The sequence below is a fragment of the Theropithecus gelada genome, chromosome 2 (assembly GCF_003255815.1).
Source record: "Theropithecus gelada isolate Dixy chromosome 2, Tgel_1.0, whole genome shotgun sequence".
In the NCBI taxonomy this organism is placed as follows: Eukaryota; Metazoa; Chordata; class Mammalia; order Primates; family Cercopithecidae; genus Theropithecus; species Theropithecus gelada.
The window spans coordinates 47926328-47946819 of record NC_037669.1 but is presented as its reverse complement, the minus strand read 5'-3'; the positions used below and the strand labels follow the sequence as shown (position 1 = coordinate 47946819).

Genomic DNA, 20492 nt, shown 5'->3' with positions numbered 1-20492 from the left:
CTATCAGTCTGTTTCATGCCTGTAGAATCCCAGAAGTCTGACAGCTTTTTATTCATTTGTCAAGTCTCTCTCCCTTTCGGTTCAGTGTTTTTGCTGGTATAACATTCTCAAAATCCTTGAGGGTCTCTTATATACATCAAAGGGTCCATGCCATTAGCCAAGATGGCTCTCCACATATCCTTGCTATAGAAGTCCGTCTCTATTCCTGGCTGCTGCTAAGTTGCTTGGATCTGTGAGTCACACACCTCCTCTCTTCAACAGAAGGTTGTCCAGGCTTACCTTTGGCCTTCTCTCCAACGTATGCTTTCTCAGCAGTGAATTTCCTAATCTAAACATCCTTTGCAATCTAGAGGGACTGAGAACCTCCCAAATCATCAAGCGCTGGTTCCTGTTTGCTAACAGTTCCTTCCTCAATTCATTCCTTTTCCCTCGTGTTTTACTATAAGCATCAGTGGAGAAACAAGGCAGTATCTTTCACACTTTGCTTAGAAATCTCCTTAACAAATGTCTCAGTACATTCTTACAAGTTTTGCTTTTCCTGACTAGTAAATTAGATAATCAGGCAGTAGATACCAAAAGTGTTAAAAAGTAGGCTGGGGAAAAACAGGTGAACAAAAGTAAAAGGAGAATTAAATTTGTTATCTGTCAAGCACCTGCCATGTGCCCAAGTACTAGAGATCAGTAACTGGCATCCTGATAGGCAAGTTCCACCTTTATAAGGACAAAGAGGGTGGCCAAAAAGCCCAGAACAGAACCCCACTCGAACATCCCTGCCTCCTTACCACTGCTGACTTCTCTGCCTCAGCCCTTCTCCATGCCCTCGGCCCTAACATTGCAGCCACTGACTCTTATCAAAAACTGTTTTCTCCCTCTAGAACCTCAGGTACCCCCAATTCAGTGTATCCCGTCCCCCAGAGAGCCCTCTTTTGACACCTCTTTCATACTCCCAGCTCCTCTCCCAAGCTGCAAGCATGTCTTCTCCCAGAGTGGAAGGGATGCCAGGTCAGGGTGGCCCCCAGAGGTCTGACTTAGGAAGCAAAGAGACTGGAAAGAAATTTAGTACTGATTCATTTTCTGTTCTAGCAAAGAATCTGCAAACAGTCACCAAAGTAATCGTAATTTTGTTAATATAAACTGAGTCTACTTTTACACTTTTGTGCTTTATTTTTTAAGATTTGCACTTTTAGTCCCTGGCTTAAAGTAGATTTCATTCAAGTGGTCTTTTTCTGGGACTGATGGTCTTCAGAGGAGGATATGACAGCAGGTAGAGGAGGGGACTGTGAGTCACAGTGTCCAGGGGACATCCTAACACCCAGGGCTGGCCAAGTTCCAGGGCTCCTTGGATATGGTGGGGTCCTGCCATCCAACTCCTCCCACTAGATCCAAGGAGCTCTGGAAGCTGGCCAGAGCCGAGTCCTTTCTTTTGTTTGGTCCTTTTTGGTCAGGAGACTCTTCCCTAATACCCCTGGCCGCTGTAGGAGGAAGTAATAGCCACACTGCTGTAAAATGAGCTGGGGGGTTGAAACCTCAGGTTGCCTTCACTTGGGAGAACCCTGTTCATGCCTACCCTCCATGAAATGCCCCTTCCCTATATCCGACCATGCTGCTCTAGACCAGGGATGGCACACACAAGGCATGGGTGCCAGCAGGGCCCCTCTCCACTTCCCTCACTCAGGCCAGGTGCTGCTATTATGGCCCTCTCACCCGGAGGGCAACGTGGTTCATTTTATGTGTCAACTTAGCTGGGCCACAGTGCTCCAATGTTATTCTGGGTGTTTCTGTGAAGGTGTTTTCAGATGAGATTAATATTTAAATTGGTAGATGTTGAGTAAAGCAGATGACCCCTATAATGTAGGTGGGCTTCATCCAATCAGTTGAAGGCCTTAAGAGCAAAAGGATTAACCTCCTCAGAGAAAAGGGGATTCTGCCAGCAAATGACCTTCAAGCTGCAGCTCTTCCCTAGGCCTCAATCCTGCCCGCCTACCCTGTAGATTTTGGACTTGCCAGGATTTATAATAGTATAAGCAAATTCCTTAAAAAAAAAAAATTATCTATTATCTATCTATTTATCTATCTGCATTTATCTATTTATCTATCTAGGTGCATTAGTTGGTGTTCTCCAGCAAAACAAAACTAATAGGAGATACAGATATCTAAATATTTACATCTATGTATCTCTATCTATGTATCTATAGATACCTAGATATCTGTATCTCCCATTGGCTCTGTTTCTCTGGAGAACCCTAACCAACACACCTAGTGAGCCAGACAACCTTAAAATGCCTCAACATAGCCTCCAGGTAGCCATTCCCAATTAACATGCAAATTGAAATCATGCAAATCCAAGTCTCTCTAGCAGCTAGCTGAGTCCACAGGGCTGAGAGCCTCCACTTCCCTGTACTCTAGGCTCCTTCAAGGATTAGAGAACTGCCCTGGACCCCAGCATTCCCGGCAAGATCTCACACAAATTCTAATAGCCTGTGTTCCCCACCTTTATTCTTGTTGAAGGGGAGGGCAGTCAATGAGGTTGTAAGTTTCTCTTGTCGCATAAAGTAAAACTATTAAAAATGCCTTCTGAATAAGGGGAATATCAAGGCACTAGACATCTTTTAAATCAGAGCCAGGCCATCGTAGTAGAAAGGAGGGGTGATGGGGAGGCACCAGCCATTCATCCTTCTCACAGGTGTTCAGAAGGATGATGCGGCATCTGCCGATGGCCACCAGGAGTGCAAAACCAACCTGGGTTTCTTCCAGATTCTATGACTGAGCACCACAAGATTCACATCGTGTTTAATTTGAAATTACTGTGGTTAAGAATAAGGTACCCAGAAATAACTCCACATATATTTGTCACCCTGACGTACAGCCAGTGTCCAGAAAGGGAAGTTTCCCCTCCAGCAGCCCCACTTGTTAACCATGTGATCTCAAGCCCACCTCACCTTCTGGAGCCTCAGTTTCTTTATCTACACAGAACACCTACTTGGGAACACCTCCTTGTGGCACAACATAGGCCTCCAATAAACAGGTGCTATGAGAATTAGGGAGAGCAGCAGCCCTAGAATCCGAGGTGAGAGACTTGGAGCCGGGCGGGGCCAGGCAGCCACAGGGTGAGAGCGCAGGAGGGGAGGTGGGGCAGAGCGGGCAGTGGGAGTCACAGGGCAGGCACAGCAGGCTCAGCAGCTGAACAGACAAAGGGACAGTCCCCCTCCCTTGCTGCCAGGGAGGAGGCCAGAAGGGAGGACAAGGTAAGACTGACCTTGAGGGCAGGGATCTCCACACTGTCACCGAGGCTGATGGAGCCTGAGAGGATGGTCCCTGTCATCACAGTGCCTTGGCCTTTGATGGAGAAACAGTGGTCCACAGACATGAGGAACGGTCCCGAGGGGTCTCTCGTTGGGATAGAAATCTGGGACGTCAGGAGCTAGAAAAGAGAAACTGGTGCCACAGTCTGTGGAGAGAGGAGCCAGATGGGGCAGGGGAGAGGACGGCAGAGGATGTGGCTGACCAGCAGTTCATCAAGGCTGCCAAGGTGGACTCAGCTCAGAGGTCCATGCCTCAGCAAGGTGGCCAGAAGATCAAAACCACCAACTCTCTGACTGCATTCCAAGCTTCTGCCATGCTCTCAGCTCTTTCCACTCAGTCTGAAGGAAAGGGCACCTGCAGAACCCTCTTCTGTCTTCTCCCGTGGAACTGCTACAATGGTCTGTCCTGCCAGGCCCTCCACACTGCAGCAGAGTAGCCACTAAAGGACACCCTGTCCCATTGCTCCCTGGCCTCATGCATTTCCCCAGCCTCCTGATGCCTTCAGAATTTAAAACTCCTCATCATCTAGTCCCTAGGTACCTTTTAGGCCTCATCTTCCACCACTCCCCGACGTATGCCAGAAGCCAGCCACCGGCAGGCCTAGAGTTTTACCAGCTGGCTCAGCCTCACCTGTACTGCAGCAATACCTCCTCTGGACAGGCTTCTCTGTATGGCCACATTTCCCCTACCTCCATCACCACAGCTAACACTCTCCTGTGATCATCTCTTTATTGTCTCCCCCATAGGGCTGTGAGGGCCAGGTATCTCCAGTAGCTGGCATCGTGCCTGCGAGAATGACAAGTGAAAGAAGAAACAAGGGGATGTGGGGAGAGGGAGGAGGAAAGGGTTGTTCCCAGCGGCCTTCCTTCTCTGCAGACTCCACATGCCTCAGCCTCACCGGCCGATTTTCCTCATGCTACCTGTGTGCCAGGAGATGCTGTCAGGGCTCATCACCAATAAACAAATGAAAACAAAGACTAGGATTGCTTGTGTTTGCTACTTTTTCACTTTGTAAGGGAACAGGCTGTCAAAAAAGTATTCAGTGGTGAATGTTCCAAAGTCTTAGTCTTGAGATAACAATTCTTTTGGAAAAAGACTAGAGATTCAAACAAAACAGGCTTGGTCTGAGATTTATATAGAGGCTTCTTAAAGGAGTATACAAACATCTTTCATAGCAGCATTTTTGAGGATTTTGCTTTAACAAAAACAACTGTCCCAGGCTCCCAGACAAATGGTTTCAGAAGCCTGATGAAAAAGTAACAAAAGCCTCACCCAGAAAACATTTGTTTGGCTAAGCTGACAAGATCAGCATGTGTGAGTCACAGAAATGGTGGCAGTGCATGTACGTGGTCACACCTCATCTTGGCTCTGCAGAGCCAGATGCAGGTGGGTCGTGAAGCTGACCGCAACAATCAACCCGGGTCTGAATCCCAGCTCCACCGTGTAACTTGCTGTGAGATATGGGTCAAGTTATTTAACCTCTTTGAATCTCAGACTCTTCGTTGGTATATGGGGATAAATAATTTCAGCCTCCCTGAGTTTTTGTGAATGTCAACGATCCTGTACGTAAAGAACTTAGTACAGTGCCTGGCCTGTAAACATCAACATCACTGTAATAGGAAGCACTGACATGGCACTGTTCCAAGCACGTCATACACATTAACTCATTTAACCCTCACAACAACTCCATGAGGTATGTGCTATTATCTTCCAAGTGAAGGAACTGAGGCAAGAAAGAGTAGATCATTTGCCTGAGGTCAGAAAGAGTGGTGGTGGAGCTAGCACCTGAACCACAGTCCAGCCCCAGAGCCATGCACGTTGCTACTCCATCCCTATGAACGGCCTGAGCACTCTGTGGAGGAACTCTGTGGCCCCATTCTCACTGCTACCTTCCTTAGTACCAGCACCACCAGCACCCACACACACCCTTCCTGATGGATGACTGGGCTCCCTCCCTGACTACCAGCACAAGTTAGGAAGAATAACCTGGGCCTCAGCCCCACAGCTTCCGAAGATAAGCCTCCCATCTTTGGTGGAGGTGCCCAGGATGGAAGCTGCACTGTCCCTGCTGCTGGGCTCACGTCCTTCACCCCTGCCTTGCTGGCACCCAGCCCAGGTGGTATACTGGAGGAGTTGATACAGTCTGAAGGACTGGAATGGATGTCATGGTCCCAGGGTTCCAGACAGGTGGGAGCTTCTTTGTCTGAGTGGAGGTATAACAAGAGAAAGGAAAAAGCGAGGCACAGCAAGGTGTGACGAGCTCTGCAGAGTCTCTGGCTGGAGCGTGAGTCATGGGCTTCAGGGAACCTTAGGAGCCCTAGTTTGGGTTTACCTTTTTGAGGGAAGTGGGGGAGTTGTACTAAGGTGTGAGCAGTTAGATTAATGGAACCAACTGAGTCCTCTTGCTAGGGCTGCCTCTCTTTCTCTCCCAGGGGAGAGAGGGACACAAAGCGGTCTGCCTGAGCAGCGCTGGGGCTAAAGGGCAACCTGGATTCAAGCTGACAGTACCTCAATGAGCTCTGGAATGCCCTGTGGAGCTTCAGTTTCGGGGGCCTCTGGTCCCCCTGGCTTGGCCGCCACGGGTATAATCGGTGCACCTCGGAACCTGAAATGGAAAATAAGTCCCATCACAGTTACAGAGATCAGCAACATGGACACAAAGCACATCCATGAAGCACCTGGCACAGTACCAAGTGCGATGAGCGTCCTCTTCTCTCCCCCCATCAACCGAGCCTAGAAGACAGCACCACTGTACTCGCATGTGGCAGATGATGCAATGAAGGCCCCAAATTTCCCCCTTTGGGTGAAATGTCCCTGCAATGGACATCAGAATTTTAAAGGGCTCTCTTAGATATTAAGCTCCACTTTCAGAGCTCTCCCTAAGGAGGCAGCAGTGATCCTGGTTCCTAGGCTTCTGAATAAAAGACCTCCTTGAAGAGGACCAATAAATACATCTCAGCCTTCTGAAGAGATGCAAGAAATAATAGTGACCAAAAAGTCCCTGCAGATGTACCTGGAAGCACATCTCTACAATCTCAGTTTCTAAGGAGGAGCAATCCTGCCTAAACTCTACTGGGAAAGCCCCTGCATCTTTAAGAAGACATACTTAATCTGTGTGGACATTTATCTTTCCCATTTAAAAAAAGGAACACTGTTATGGGAAAAAAAAAAAAAAAGAGGGAAAGAGAAAATAAATAACCCATAATTCCATCATTGTGGTGTATTTTCTTCCAACCATGGTTTTCCCATGCTTTGTCAATGGATTATTTTTTTCAGATTTTGGTTATAGTATGCATACAATTTCATATCCTGCTAATTTATTTACCATTATATCACAAATAACTTTCTGTTGAATGAGAGCAACAACAATAACAACTTACATGGCTGAGCCAACCTTATAATGTGAGGTTTAAACGAAAGCATCTACAACACATGATGGAGCTGTCACCATCTTATAGATGAGAAAATGAGGCTTAGGGAGGCTAACTGATTTGCTTCAAGTTGTTGGCTATGAACCTTAGAGCCAAATTTGAACCCAGTCCATCTGAGTCTGAAGCCAGGGCTCTCAGTCTCTTTGTAACACTTCTCCCTGCCTGGGCCTGTTCTTTCATTGTTGACACCTGGACAATGGTATGACCCAGAATTTACATGCTTGTACATGCTTTCCTCCATTACTTATTTGTGATATTTCAAATTTTTCACTACTATAAATTACACTGTGATAAACATGTCAGTGGGCATGAATGACTTTTTTTTTTTTGCCTTGGCTTTGGGGTAAATTCATGGGGTACACATCTAAGAGTGAATACACACTAAAAGATCAGCAAAATGATAAAGCAAGGACATCTGAAAAGCCCTCTTCCATGGAAGCAAAGAACACTGGCAAAAAAGACCAGAATCAACTTGTTCAGAACTCTGGAATTAACCAAAGGCTTGAGCAATCTGTGGAGTGTTTACTCAAGAAGAGTCTCAGTAAAACCAAGTGAGTTTTTGATGTTTTAACTTGCCCTCTTCTTATGCTAACTCTGCAGCAGTCCTGAAAACCAATCAGTAGCCTGCCAGGCACTGAAAGGGGCAGAATGGGTTTGAGTTCCTTCAAAGCCCTTCTCCCAGAGAAAGATCATGATTTTCCAGTCTGGTGGCTCCCTGGAAGGCCCTACTCACAATGCTATATTTATTTGATCTGCCTTGGAGCTTGCTCAGTGCAAATAGCCTTTACCCTGTGGGAGTTTGTTGAAAATAATCAGAGGCAATTGTTTAACACCACAGCTGCCTGAGGGAAGCTGTGATGTTTAATAACCAAAAACTTCTCAAATTTCATGGAAAATATGAATCTACACTTTCAAGAATCTCAATAAACTCTAAGTAGGGTAAACTCAAACGCACCCACACCTGGCACATTACAATCTAACTGTTGAAGGCCAAAGACAAAGAGAATCTTGAAGCTATCAAGAAAGAAGCGACTTAACTCATGTACAAGGAATCCATAATAAGATTAGCAGCTGGTTTCTCTGGAAAAACCATGGAGGCCAAAAGGTATCAGGATAATATATTCAAAGAAGTGAAAGTTAAAAAAAAACAAAAACAAAAAACTACCAACCAAGAATTTTATATGCAGTAAAAAAAATGCTACAAAAATGAAGGGAAACATGGGATCACCATATGATTCAGCTATTCCACTCCTAGATACATATCCAAAAAGAACAGAAAACAAATAAAGAAATACATATCCATATATGTCCAGAGTAGCACTATTCACAATAGCCAAAAAGTAGAAACATCTCAAATGTCTATCAACAGATGAATGAATGGATACACAAACTATGGTGTGTATATATACACAAACTATGGTATATATATATATGCAACAGAATATTATTCAGACATTAAAAGACATGAAGCATCAATACATACTTCAGTGTGGTGAACCACAAAAACACTGTGCTAGGTGAAAGAAGTCAGACAAAAAAGGTTGCATATTGTACAATTCCATTTATATGAAATACCAGAATAGGTTTAAGTCCATAAAACAGAATGTCGGTTAGTAGTTCCCAGGCTGGTGGGGCATAGAGAATGAGGAGGAAAGGGCTTAATGAATACGGTTTCCTGTTGGGGTAATGAAAATGTTCTGGAATTAGACACTGGTGATGATGTACAATTCTTTCCACACTGAAAGTATGAATTTCATGGTATGTGAATTCTATCTCAATTACAAAGAAAATAGATGGAAAGGTATGCTACTTTTTCCACTATGACAATGAACATCTAAGATGCCTATTTCACTGTACGCATAACAAAACAGTCTTTTAAAAATTATTTTTAATATATACTTCATTTTAATTTGTATTTCCTTAATAAGTAATCCATACAATGTTGAACCACTTTCAACTGTTTGCATACCCAATGTATTTTCAGGAGACATTTCTGTAGCACTTCTAGTTCTGGAGTTTGTTTCCTCCAGGAAGAGCCACCCTTACCTTCCCGATACTGAGGGCTGCTCTAAGTGCTTCTCTGTATATACTCTAGCATGCAACACAGTGGGAGTGACAAAAAGAGACAGGACCCTTTACTGAGCACCAACGGTACAAGCAATTGTGCTAGAAGCTTTCCAATCCCCATCTCCTCATCACAATCCTGTAAGGTGGGTATTATTCTTCTTCCCCCTATTTCGTAGAAGAGGGTCCTAAAAGTTTGGCCAGCTTTGGTAGCTTGTTCCAGGCCACAGGCTAATGAGTGGTGGGGCTGTGATTTAAAGCCAACTCTGAGTTTACTTTCCACCTGAGACTATCATGAGAACAATCCTCCATCAGCCTAGGCTGGAGGCAGGGGCATGTGTCTCTTCTCAAATCCATATGAGAATTTGGAAAGTAGCTGATCTTCAAGGATCAGGGAACATATATTTAATTCCTGTAGCCAGATTAACAAAACCCTTGCCCTTAATTACATACATTAAATATATGTAATTTTAGTTCTCAAACCAGTGAAAAAATGATGATAGCTACAATTATAGTATCCAATATTATGATAGTTTGCTATCACTTTCAAATTGCAGACATAAATTTATTGAATCCTTAACAACCCTCTGAGGTAGGAAGAACTGCTGTCATCATTCCCACATTCAGAGTCATACATTCATTCTCCAAATAATGGTGAAGCACCCACCATGCACACAGCACCTGGCTAGATGCTTTCACATGACTCCATTTAATCCTCACGGCAATGATGTCAGGTATAACATTATCATTTTAGAGATGAGGAAACTGAGGCACAGAGGGTCAAATGATTGCTAAAGGGTCACTGGTGAAGCAAATGGCAGAAGCAAGGAGGAATCCAGAGCTCAGCACTTTGGACCCAAAAGCCCTATTCCAGAGCACTGTCCTTCCCACGGTGCTGGGATCCCCAGAACGACCTCCAGCATCCCCTCCCCAGGGATACTGACCTGGAAGATGGCATCAATGGTCTTTCAAAACACGAGACCAGAAGACTGAGCCCAGTGCCAGCCTGGGCACAAAGAGGGGATGATAAAACGTCAAGGTCGCTCTGCTCCCTCCCCTCCTCCTCCTCTCTCAGGGCTGACCTGCACATAGACCAATTGTCCCACACCCTCTTCACAAGCTTTGTCAAATTTGTGTGCCACCTGAGCTATTCTTTACTCATTTATTTTCCTTAAAAGAATTAACGTTCTTACTTAAATATATTTATCTTAAAATGCAATTTCATGTCGCTATCTAAATGGAAAACCACCACATGCCACAAATAAAAGGTAGAGTAGAAGCCCTCCCACCACTGGCCCCTTTAAGGACATCCATGAGGCAATGCTCTGCACTCCCTCTGCAAAACCTGCTCCTGGCTCCTAGCACGCCAAACCCCCATGCTGGGGAGACAGCATGATGTGCACAGGTCACGCTCAAGAGGTGAGTACTTCCTGCACTTCTGCCTCCTGACCTTTATGCTGAACCTGGTTATGCTGTAAAGTTGGTAATGCCCATTATAAGTTTCACTGAAACAACATAATTTAATTTAGTATCATGAAACAACAGTGTGAAAATAGCTGTTTCTGTGAAAACTAAATTGAATGCTCTGGAAAGGTGTGATAAAGACAAATCTCCTTAAAATCTAGTGTTAAATTAGGTGTGGATAAGAAAACCAGAGAAGACTTGCAGGGAGGTTGTGTGAAAACAGAAAAATTCTGTACTCAGACTTGGTAAATCTTGCTTCACTGAAATTGTGGGCAGTGCACTGCATTCGGGAGTGATTTATAGATGAAAGGTGACTTGGAGCTCTAGTTAGTGGGCTCATCCTGGAAGAAAAGACGGGCTGGGCAGTACATATCCCAGCAAGTGACAGGTGGAACAAAGCCGTGGAGCCCCTCTGGAGAGCATCTGAGCAAAGAGAAGGAAACTGCCGCTCAAACACTCACAACAGAATTAAAGTCAGTCACTGAGGCTTTCTCTGGGAAATCTTACTAGAGAGCACCTCCACAACACTGAGAAAACCGCACAAACCTAGAAGATGTGACCAAGAGAAACAATCACATGCAAAGAAAAGTATGCCACACTTGGATAGAAAAAGCCAGAATGATCACAGTTGCTGCCCACAGTGATGCGACTGGAGACTGCACGCTACAACTTTTCCTTATCGCCAAATCAGCAAACTCTAAAGCTTTCAAAAACATAAATTCTGGGCCAGGTATGGTGGCTCACACCTGTAATACCAGCACTTTGGGAGGCAGAGGCAGAAGGATCACTTGAGGCCAGGAGTTCTACATCAGCCTGGGCAACACAGAGAGAACCCATCTATAAAACAAGTGTTAAAAATTAGCCAGGTGTGGTAGCGCATGCCTATAGTCCCAGCTTCTTAAGAGGCTGAAGCAGAAGGATCGCTTGAGCCCAGGAGTTCAAAGTTATAGTGAGATCCAGACTGGGCAACACAGTGAGACTCTGTCTCAAAAATAAATAAATAAATTACATACATACATACATATATACATACATACATACATACTGACCAAGAAGAACATACAGAATATAGCTTACTTAACTGTACTCAGACCAAATGAATTAAAGATAACACATAGATTATAAGTGATCATGCATGGAAAATTGAAATTATAAATGACACAAAAACCAAACATTCTTTAAAAGCACGGCCTGAAGAAGAGGAGTCAGGCCCAAATTCAGAACTCAAATGCACATGCAGCCAAGAAGCCCCAGACCAGCCTGGCCTGGCTGCCAGTGTCTTGGTGCTGATGAGGAAAGGGAGGCATGATGCTGAGAATGCTGTATTTCTTCTGTTATAGCTTTTATTGTTGATTTTATTAAATAAATATGCATGTACATGTTTTAAGTTAAAATACTATGTTTAAGGCATGAATGTGTCATTTTTTATGATTCTCTGCTCTAAGGGACTTTTTTGATTAACCAACCACAGCCCAATCTCAGGGGACAAGAAATCTTCTACTACTGTAGCTACAAAAATAAACACAAAGAAAACAAAATAGAGCTATTACATTCTAGCTAGATACTATTACCTGCTGAAGGCGCTGAGGCTGGTTAAAAAGTTAGGGAAATCTTTAAGACACAACAGTACCAATTTGAGACATTTTTCTGACTTAATAAAAGAGATTTAAAGATAACTGAAGAAGGATTAACTTTCATTGCAATTTTGCCACATCCAAGCACAGTCCCAGATGGATCTTGTGTGACATGTGGTGCACATCCCTCACTCTGAGTAATACTGCCTTCATCTTCCTCAGACCCTCGGCCACCCCTCACATTCCCCCACTGTGGCCCCAAGCAGAAGCCAGGCAAAGGATCCAGCCCAAGAAGAAGCACCTGAAGGGAAGAGCCCAAGCTTGCTGCCAGGTCTGTGGGGGCCTCCCAGGAACCCATGCTGACACCCCAGCCACAGCCCCGCTCCCCAGCCCCTCCACGCTCTTCCCTGAACTCACATCTAGAGCCTCCTACAGTCCCAGATTTCTCTCCTCTTGGGACAAAAGCCCCCTTGCTTGACACCCCCACCCTGCCACTTTCAATCAATATCCAATTTCTCCTTCTTCTCATATTTCAAAACAAATCCCACTTCTGTTTACCCACCAGAGCTTATGGCTGATTTTCTTACAAGGTCACTTCTGTCTCCTTCTCTTTTAAGTGCAGGACATTTACTAAGCACTTCCTCTGTGCCATTCTTCTTCATCACTCATGCGCCCACTGCAGGCTCTTCTTCATCACTCATGGCGCCCACTGCAGGCTCTTCTTCATCACTCATGCACCCACTGCAGGCCTCCCCAAAGAGTGGCCCGAGAGCCCAGCTCTTCCCCTGCATGCTGACCATGGGGACCACAGCCCCTCTGTGGACCATTCCCAAACCAGCATCTCCAGCCAAGTTCCCTTCCCAGCACTCTAGCTCTACCCTGCCATCTGCCATCAGGCTGCCTCCCGGACTCTAATTCCTGGCCTCTGATATAGGATAGTATTGCCCTGGCCTCTGAATTAGTCCTCTCTGACTGCATGGTCACCAATGTCTCTCATCAGTCACTGCATCTAATCGGTTCTCCTCTTAGGATCTTGCTCCAATCCATCCTGATTTTCATTCTTAATGGGTTCCACTCTGGGTCAGGCTCTTCTCACCCCAGGCCTCCCAACTGCTCTCCAAAGTGTGTGCACAGACCACAGCTGTGAGAACCTTCCAGCAGCACCACTCTGAGGTGCTGGTCTTCTCCCCTCCCCACTCTCAGGACTCTGTGACTGTCCCGGGATGAAGCCTGGGCCTAGGGTGGTGCACAAGGCCCTCTGGGGTCTGCTCCAGTCTCTCCACACTGACTCATCACAGCAAAACCCCTGGGTATCTGGATTTTTAAAACTCAAGCTCACACTGTTGCCCTCACCTCCTTCCCTTCCTCTCTTAGGCAAACCTCACCCAGGCAATGGCAGCCTGACCTGAGGCAGGATTCCAGCAAGAAACCTAGGACTAATTTCCATTCCACAGCCGGTTTATGCGATTTCACCTCACTCAGCCCCCATTTCCCTGTCCAACAGGAGATGGCATGACCTAGATCACAGGGTTGTCTCCCAGACTGAATCGGTTAACATGTATAAAAGTGCCGTCTGGAACTCACGAGGAACCCTGGGAACTACTGCAACCACCAGCCGTCTGTACCCGCACACCAGTCACAGATGACGGCACCTCTTCCCAGTGACCAGTTCTGGCCTATGCTCCATATTTTGAACCTCACCCCTGCTTAGTCATCACATGCCCTTCTAGAGTTAGTCCTCATTCCTGACTCCCCAGCCAGAAGAAAACTTGCCTTCCTCAGAATCCCCTTGCTACTCTGAGGAGCCACTTCAGCTCTGGCATTTAACTCTCACACAAAGCAAATTCCCTAGCCTACCTCCACCATCGTCCAGGTACTCAGGATCTCCTGCCCAACTGCATGGGAGGCTCCGCAGTTGGGAGGAGCTTAATTCAACTGGCCTTTGAAACCTCACCCCACTGCCCTGGCCTGGTTGGGAGCAAACCCTTGAAGAAAATCAGATTTTTTTCTTTTTTAAAGACAAGAGAAGTAACTTTGAGGAGGCTGGAGTTCCCTAAAGAGCAACTTAAACAATCTCAGGGGCCACTCATTGCTCCAAAGGTCAGTGTGACAAGATGACTTCAGTTCAGTAAGGAGATTCCAAACAGGGCCAGAGACCCACCGTCAATCAGTTCTAGAGTAGCTCAGACATGACACGCTGCCCCCACAGAAGTAGCGGGACTTAGGTCTTTGCCTTGAGAAAAGCAATACCCAGGAGAAAAGAGAGCTTGCAGAAGGAACGAGGGAGGGAAAAATAATTCACAAAGGAAGGAACAGTGACGAAAGGGAAGGAAAGAGGAAAAGGAGAAAATAACACTGAGGAACAGAGACAGAGAAGAAGAAAAGAAACACAGAAGAGAAAACAGGAAAGGCAGGAAAAGAACTCAGACTTCTCTGAGACCTGCTCTGTACCAGGCACCAGGCTTGGTGGTGTCCATACCATCTCAATAGTCCATGGGCAGGGGCTCAGGTAGTATATTCAGAGAAGCTATGACTTGCCCAGGGAGTAAGTGGCTGGTCTGCAGGAGCCCAGAGTCCAGGCCTCTCCCATAGGAGAAAGAGACAGGTAGGACAAAAATCTATTCTTAGCACTAAACAGAGCTGATGGAGCCAAGACCCAGCCATGTACACTGGCTCTGCTTCCACGCCCTGAGCCAGAGGCTCAGAGGGACAGAGTCGTAGGAACATGCATGGGGAATTCTAGAGATTACCCATAAAGCTTTTGGAAATTCAATTATCTTTATCCAAACCTTTTTGGGCAATGTATAGCAATAGAATATAACAGTGTGTTGGGCCAGGTGTCTGGCCCTTTCCCAGATTCAAGAGAAGCTGGCCTTCCTGACACCCTGAACATGCTACACACTAGGGCACCCTGGCTTCTGGCTGTACAAGGGAGACCCAGCCCCATGAAGCCCTGGGGAGTAGAGTTTAGCAGCCACTGGATTGGTGTCTGGGAGTACAAGGGGCTCCAGCCAGAGACAGCAGCTGCACAGTTCTGTAGTGCGGGCAGGAGCTGACCCAGAGCTCATTTACGGACTTCTGTCTCTGTCATCCCACTGTCTCCTCCAGACTTCCCTGGCAGCTACAGTATGTTGCGGTGCTTGCTGGGCCTAGATGTGCTGACTGTGCATGCAGGCTGACGTTCATTAGCACACAAAAAAAGTTTCAGATATATATATATGTGTATGTATGTGTGTGTGTATATATGTATATATATATGAATTTATAATCCATATAAAGATATATAAACAAATAGAATATAAACAAATTTTAGCTTTGGGATAGATTTCAAAGCAGCCAACATTTATCAAGTCTCACTTGATAGTCAAGTAGTCAAGCCAGACACAAAATCTACCTCTGAGGAAACTGTAAGGATCCGACTGATTCCATGAACTATGTATGGGAAACCCCTAGGACAGTGCCAAGTACACAGCAGTTGCTCCACATGTTACAGCTATTATTCTTACACATCCAGGTGTGCCAGGCTCCATGTCAAATGCTCCCTCATATTAAACGCTATAAGACTGAACTTTTCAGCGCCCCTTTTACAAAGGAAGAAATAGCAGCTCAGAGAGATGGAGTGAGTTGCCCAAGCACACACAGTTAGTCAGCCACAAAGCTAGTATGGAAAACACAGCTAGTCAAAGTCCACACAGTAGCAGAGAAATTCCTTGAGATTGGCATTCAACCCATTCACAGGGAGGGAGGCAGGATCAATGGAGTCCCTGGTGGGCTCCAGACAGAGGGCTCTGGCTAAAACACAGAGAAGGAAATAGAAAGTATTTAAAAAGCAGGAAGAAACACAAAGGGAGTCTGGGGGAATGATGTATCAAGGATGCTGTCAGATGATAACATTTAGTGGAAAAATAAACAGAAAGGTCTAGAACACAGAACAGTGTCAATGTTGTGATAACAACTACCTCAAATTATGTACACGCAGGAAAGACTGACAGGGATCCTGGGGGAAAAACACTTTAATTTGATGCATTGAGAAGATTGTGGGTACATTTTTATCTTCTATTTTGATTTCTGTTAACATTGATAAATGCTTATGCAAGAGTAATTGTAAATACTTTCAGAGATAAAGAAGCACAAAGAAAAACAATCAAAGAGTTTGACTACATAAAAATTAGAAACTTCTGTATGTCAAAAAAAGCAACTAAAATGGAAAGACAACAAATGCCAAAGACTTATGATAGGAGAAGGGTTAACAGCAATATCTTTACTAATATTAAACACTCTCAAAAATTAAAAAAAAAAAAAACATTAAAATTGCAAGAGGCAAACAGACAAAATTTTTACATGGGCATAATTCACACATAGAAAAGCACAACTGTTCAAAACACTTAAGGAAATAAAGAACCACATATTAAAACAAGAATAAAATACCATTTCTACTAAGTTACCATTTCTACTAAAACACCATTTTCTACTAAGTTTCAAGTATACTTTAAAATTATAAACCAAAGTAATCTGCTGACACCTGTGTAAAATGGTAGAACACTTCCAGAAAATAATACGTCAATGCACAGCAAAAAGTTTAGAAATGTTCAGACCCTTTGACCTAGTAATCTCACATCTGCAAATCTATCATGAGGAAAAAAGTGAAAATACAGTTTAATGATGTACAAAGATGTTCACCTCAAGGCTTTACTTTTAAGAACAGAAACTTAAGCCAGTCTAGTAGGTCAACAGAGTGGTGGTTACATGAGCAAATGCTATATAAAATGTTAAGTAATAAAAGCAGAAATAAAAATGTACATGCCTCATGACTACAATTATATGTTAAGAAAAGGTGGGGGGAGGATTCAGCAAAGTTGCAGGGTACAGGTTCAAAAATCAGGTGTGTTTCTATCCACCAGCCATGAACTATCCAAAATAAATTAAGAAAATAATTCCTTTACAAGGGCCTCAAAAAGAATCCAGTACTTAGGAATAAATCTAAGAGACAAAAGCCTTGTATGCTAAAAACTACAAAACATTGCTAAAAAAAAAAAATTAAAGATGACCTAAACAAAAACATATCCTATGTTCAAGGATTAGAAGATTTAATGCTGTTAAGATGTCAATACTACCCAAAGAGATCTACAGATGCAATGCAATACCTATCAAAATTCCAACAATCTTTACACAGAAATGTTGAAAAGCAGATTCTCAAATTAATGTGGAACTGCAAGGGGCCCCAAATAGCCAAAACAATCTTGAAAAAGAACAAAGATAGAAGAGTCATACTTTCTGACTTTGAAACTTACTACAAAGCTATAGTCATCAAAGCAGTGTGGCACTAGCCTAAGGACAGCCATATAGACCAATGGAATAGAAGAGAAAGCCTAGAAATAAACCCACACATATATGGTCAGTTGATTTTTTACAAAGTTAAAAAGGGAAAAGACAATCTTTTCAACAAATAGTGCTTGGAAAACTGGATATCCACATGCAAAATAATGAAGTTGAACCCTTAACTTACATTGTATACAAAAATTAACTCAAAATGGGTCAAAGACCTAAACTTAAGAGCTAAAGCTACAAAATTCTTAGAAAAAATCACTGGAGAAAAATCTTTATGACACAGGATTTGGCAACAGTTTCATGGATATGACTCCAAAAGCACAGGCAATTTAAAAAAATAGATAAATTAGACTTCATCCAAATTAGGAAGTTCTGTGTATCAAAGGACACTATCAACGAAGTAAAAAGACAATCTACAAAATAAGAGAAAATATTTGCAAATCATATCTCTGACAAGGGATTAATGTCCAGAATACATAAATAACTACTACAATTCAACAACAACAACAACAACAACAACAGAAAACAACCCAACCTAAAAATGTGCAAAGGACTTGAATAGACATTTCTCAAAAAAAGATACACAAATGGTCATTAAACCATGAAAAGATGCTCAATATCATTAGTCACTAGGGAAATGCAAATGAAAACTATGATGATATACCACTTCATACCTCCTAGGATATACTGAGAGGAACTGAAAGCAGAAAATTGAATAAATATCTATACATCCATGTTCATAGCAGCATTATTCACAATAGCCAGGAAGCAACCCAAGTGTCTACCAACAGAAGAATGGATAAATAAAATGTGGTATATAGACATAATAAAACACTACGCAGCCACAAAAAGGAGTGAAATTCTGACACATGTTACAGTATGGATGGACCTTAAAAACATTATGCTAAGTGAAATAATCCAGACACAAAAGGCCAAATAGTATATTATTCCACTGATAAAAGGTACCTAGAACAGGCAAATTCATAGAGATGAGAAGCAGAATAGAGGTTCCTGGGGTGGTGGGAAAGGGAGAAAGGGGAGTTATTGCTTAATGGATATAGAGTTTATGTTGGGGGTCATGAAAAAGTTTGGGGTATAATTAGTGGGGATAGGTACACAGCACTGTGAATGTGTTTGATAGCTCTGAATTATACACTTACATGTGGTTAAAATGATAAACATTATGTTATATGTATTTTACCACAATAAAAAAATGTGGAAGAAAAAGTGGGGGCAATACTACACATAGTAAAAAAAAAAAAAAAAAAAAAGAAATGAAAAAACTCAAAAATGCCAGCAACTGCCATTTGAGAAAAGAAATCTTTGGGTGGGCTCTTCTTTCTTTTAACTACTTTTCTCTATTTTCCAAGTTTTCTTTCAATTACTCTTTGGACAGAAAAAAAAATACATTTAATGTTTTGAACACTTTTTGGGTTTTGATAGGTACATGGCTCACCAGTCCACATTTTCCCTTTATAGACAGAAAGTTTCTTTACATCTGGGCTGGCATTTATGAAGGGTTTACTTAACAAGGGACCATAAGAAAAGGAAATAGTCACTTAAAATAATTTAAAGTTCTTTGCTTCATGGAGGTAAAAGCTAATGTTCAGTAGGTCACATGCCCACTGATTACAACCCCTCAGGATAACAGTCCTCTCCTTTCCCTATTAGCCTGCTGGTGCTGGATGAGGGCAGGAGGGGCTTCTAAGGACCCTCAGATGGACAATTGCCTTTGGATGTGTGATAAAGTCCATAATTTGACCTTCAACCAATAAACTAAAATAGAAATTGTAATTTACACTAGCAAATGAGAATTTTCCTTAAATTTAATTAATCAAAACTGTTACTATTAATTAACCCTTAAATGTACCCTAAGCCCTTCCCTGAAGGTCCCATTTCTGTAGTAAATGATACTGAGGTTGTATCTGAGTACTGAAGTTGTACTGGGTTTTTATATGGGAGTCCAAAAGACCTGCTCTTCCTTTTCTGACAAGCAAATAAAACGACAGGGAGATCAAATAACTCACTAAAAAGAAGATATAATTTTTTATCTTCCTTTTTACAGTCTCATATCCACTTCCGTTGGGGATAACAAAGTCTGAATTCTTATGCAACACTTATCTAAATGTGTCGATTTTATCGGATTGATGAATTTTGCTAACAAAAGGCAGCGCTAGGAAATCTTTTATGACATATTTGGCCCATTCACAGGACTGGAGCTTTAATTTAACCAACTTGAGAATTCTGAGGGAGAGCTGCAGGTGTTGGATCTGAAAAAAAAAAACATCATAAATGGGAAGGCATATCAATCTTTATGACAGGGAAACAAAAACGCTCTCTACTTGCTTGCCCTCCACGGGCAGAAGAAGGAGAGGTGGAAGTGGCAGGATATTGTCTCAGGCTGCATAGCAAAGAGGAAGCATCCCTGTCTCCCAGTGACCGCTATTTAGTATTGATCAAAAGGGACTGGCCCAGAGAGGAAGAGAGAAATTGATAAAACAATGAGGTCTGTCAACACTGTGCTCAACAAGGACATTTTCTCATTTTCTTGACCACATCAGAATTAGTCATTCCTGTGGCTGCTTGAGCAACCAGGTGGCTTTCTGTCTTACAGTCCCCCTGTGCCTCCCGCTCCCCTGCCCTTCTCGGTAGCACTGTCAGTTTTCTTCCACACTTACTGTGATCCTGGCCAATTACTTCACCAGGGCTGTGGATTCTCCTGCTAGGGATCTCCCCAAGCTACCTCCTCCCTCCATGCTCTGCCTCATCTCAGAGTAACAGCTTCTCTCCCTGGTAAAACCACTATAGTTCAGTAGCCTCTGCTGCCAACACCCCCTTCTCCTCTCTGCTGCCTCCTGGGTCCTCCTCACGCCAGCCTTCCACCTGCAGCCAGTGATCTCCTAATGAAAACCTCATCTAGCCACCCCCGGCATAAAATTCCTTAATAACTTCCTACTTTCCACAAGATCAAACTATAAACTCCTCGGCAGGAGATGCTAAAAAGGTCCTTTGTGATTTGGTGTTCCCTAATCTGGCCACCAGCAGCAACAACCATCTGTCTGTCTATCCACCCAATTTTATAAGGTTCTGTAACAGAAACAACCAGTCATCCACCAAAATTCATCTTCCCCTTTTGACAATCAAGTTGTAGAGAAGCAGATAGCAAGAGAACACAGTCCTAGCCTCTCTTACACCAAAGTATGGCCAATATATGTAAGCAGGACTAAGTTTTCACCAAGACAATCTAAGTAGAAAGGATCTGAACCCTTCCTGGTTCAGGCCTTGCACACTGGGCACAGAGTCCCTATGTTCCTTCTCCTTCCTGTGA

The 20492-nt window shown here is 43.5% G+C and overlaps 1 protein-coding gene across 1 annotated transcript in view; it reads right to left on the bottom strand.

The window, feature by feature from the left end:
• The window catches only part of EEFSEC (eukaryotic elongation factor, selenocysteine-tRNA specific), a 257389-nt gene that overhangs the window by 143006 nt on the left and 93891 nt on the right, over positions 1 to 20492 (bottom strand). Inside the window, exons 3-4 of the mRNA XM_025377818.1 lie at positions 5812 to 5908; positions 3257 to 3421 (exon numbers count right to left, since the gene is read on the bottom strand). Of these exons, the coding sequence (XP_025233603.1) occupies positions 3257 to 3421; positions 5812 to 5908 (262 nt within the window). The remainder of the gene's footprint in view (positions 1 to 3256; positions 3422 to 5811; positions 5909 to 20492) is intronic.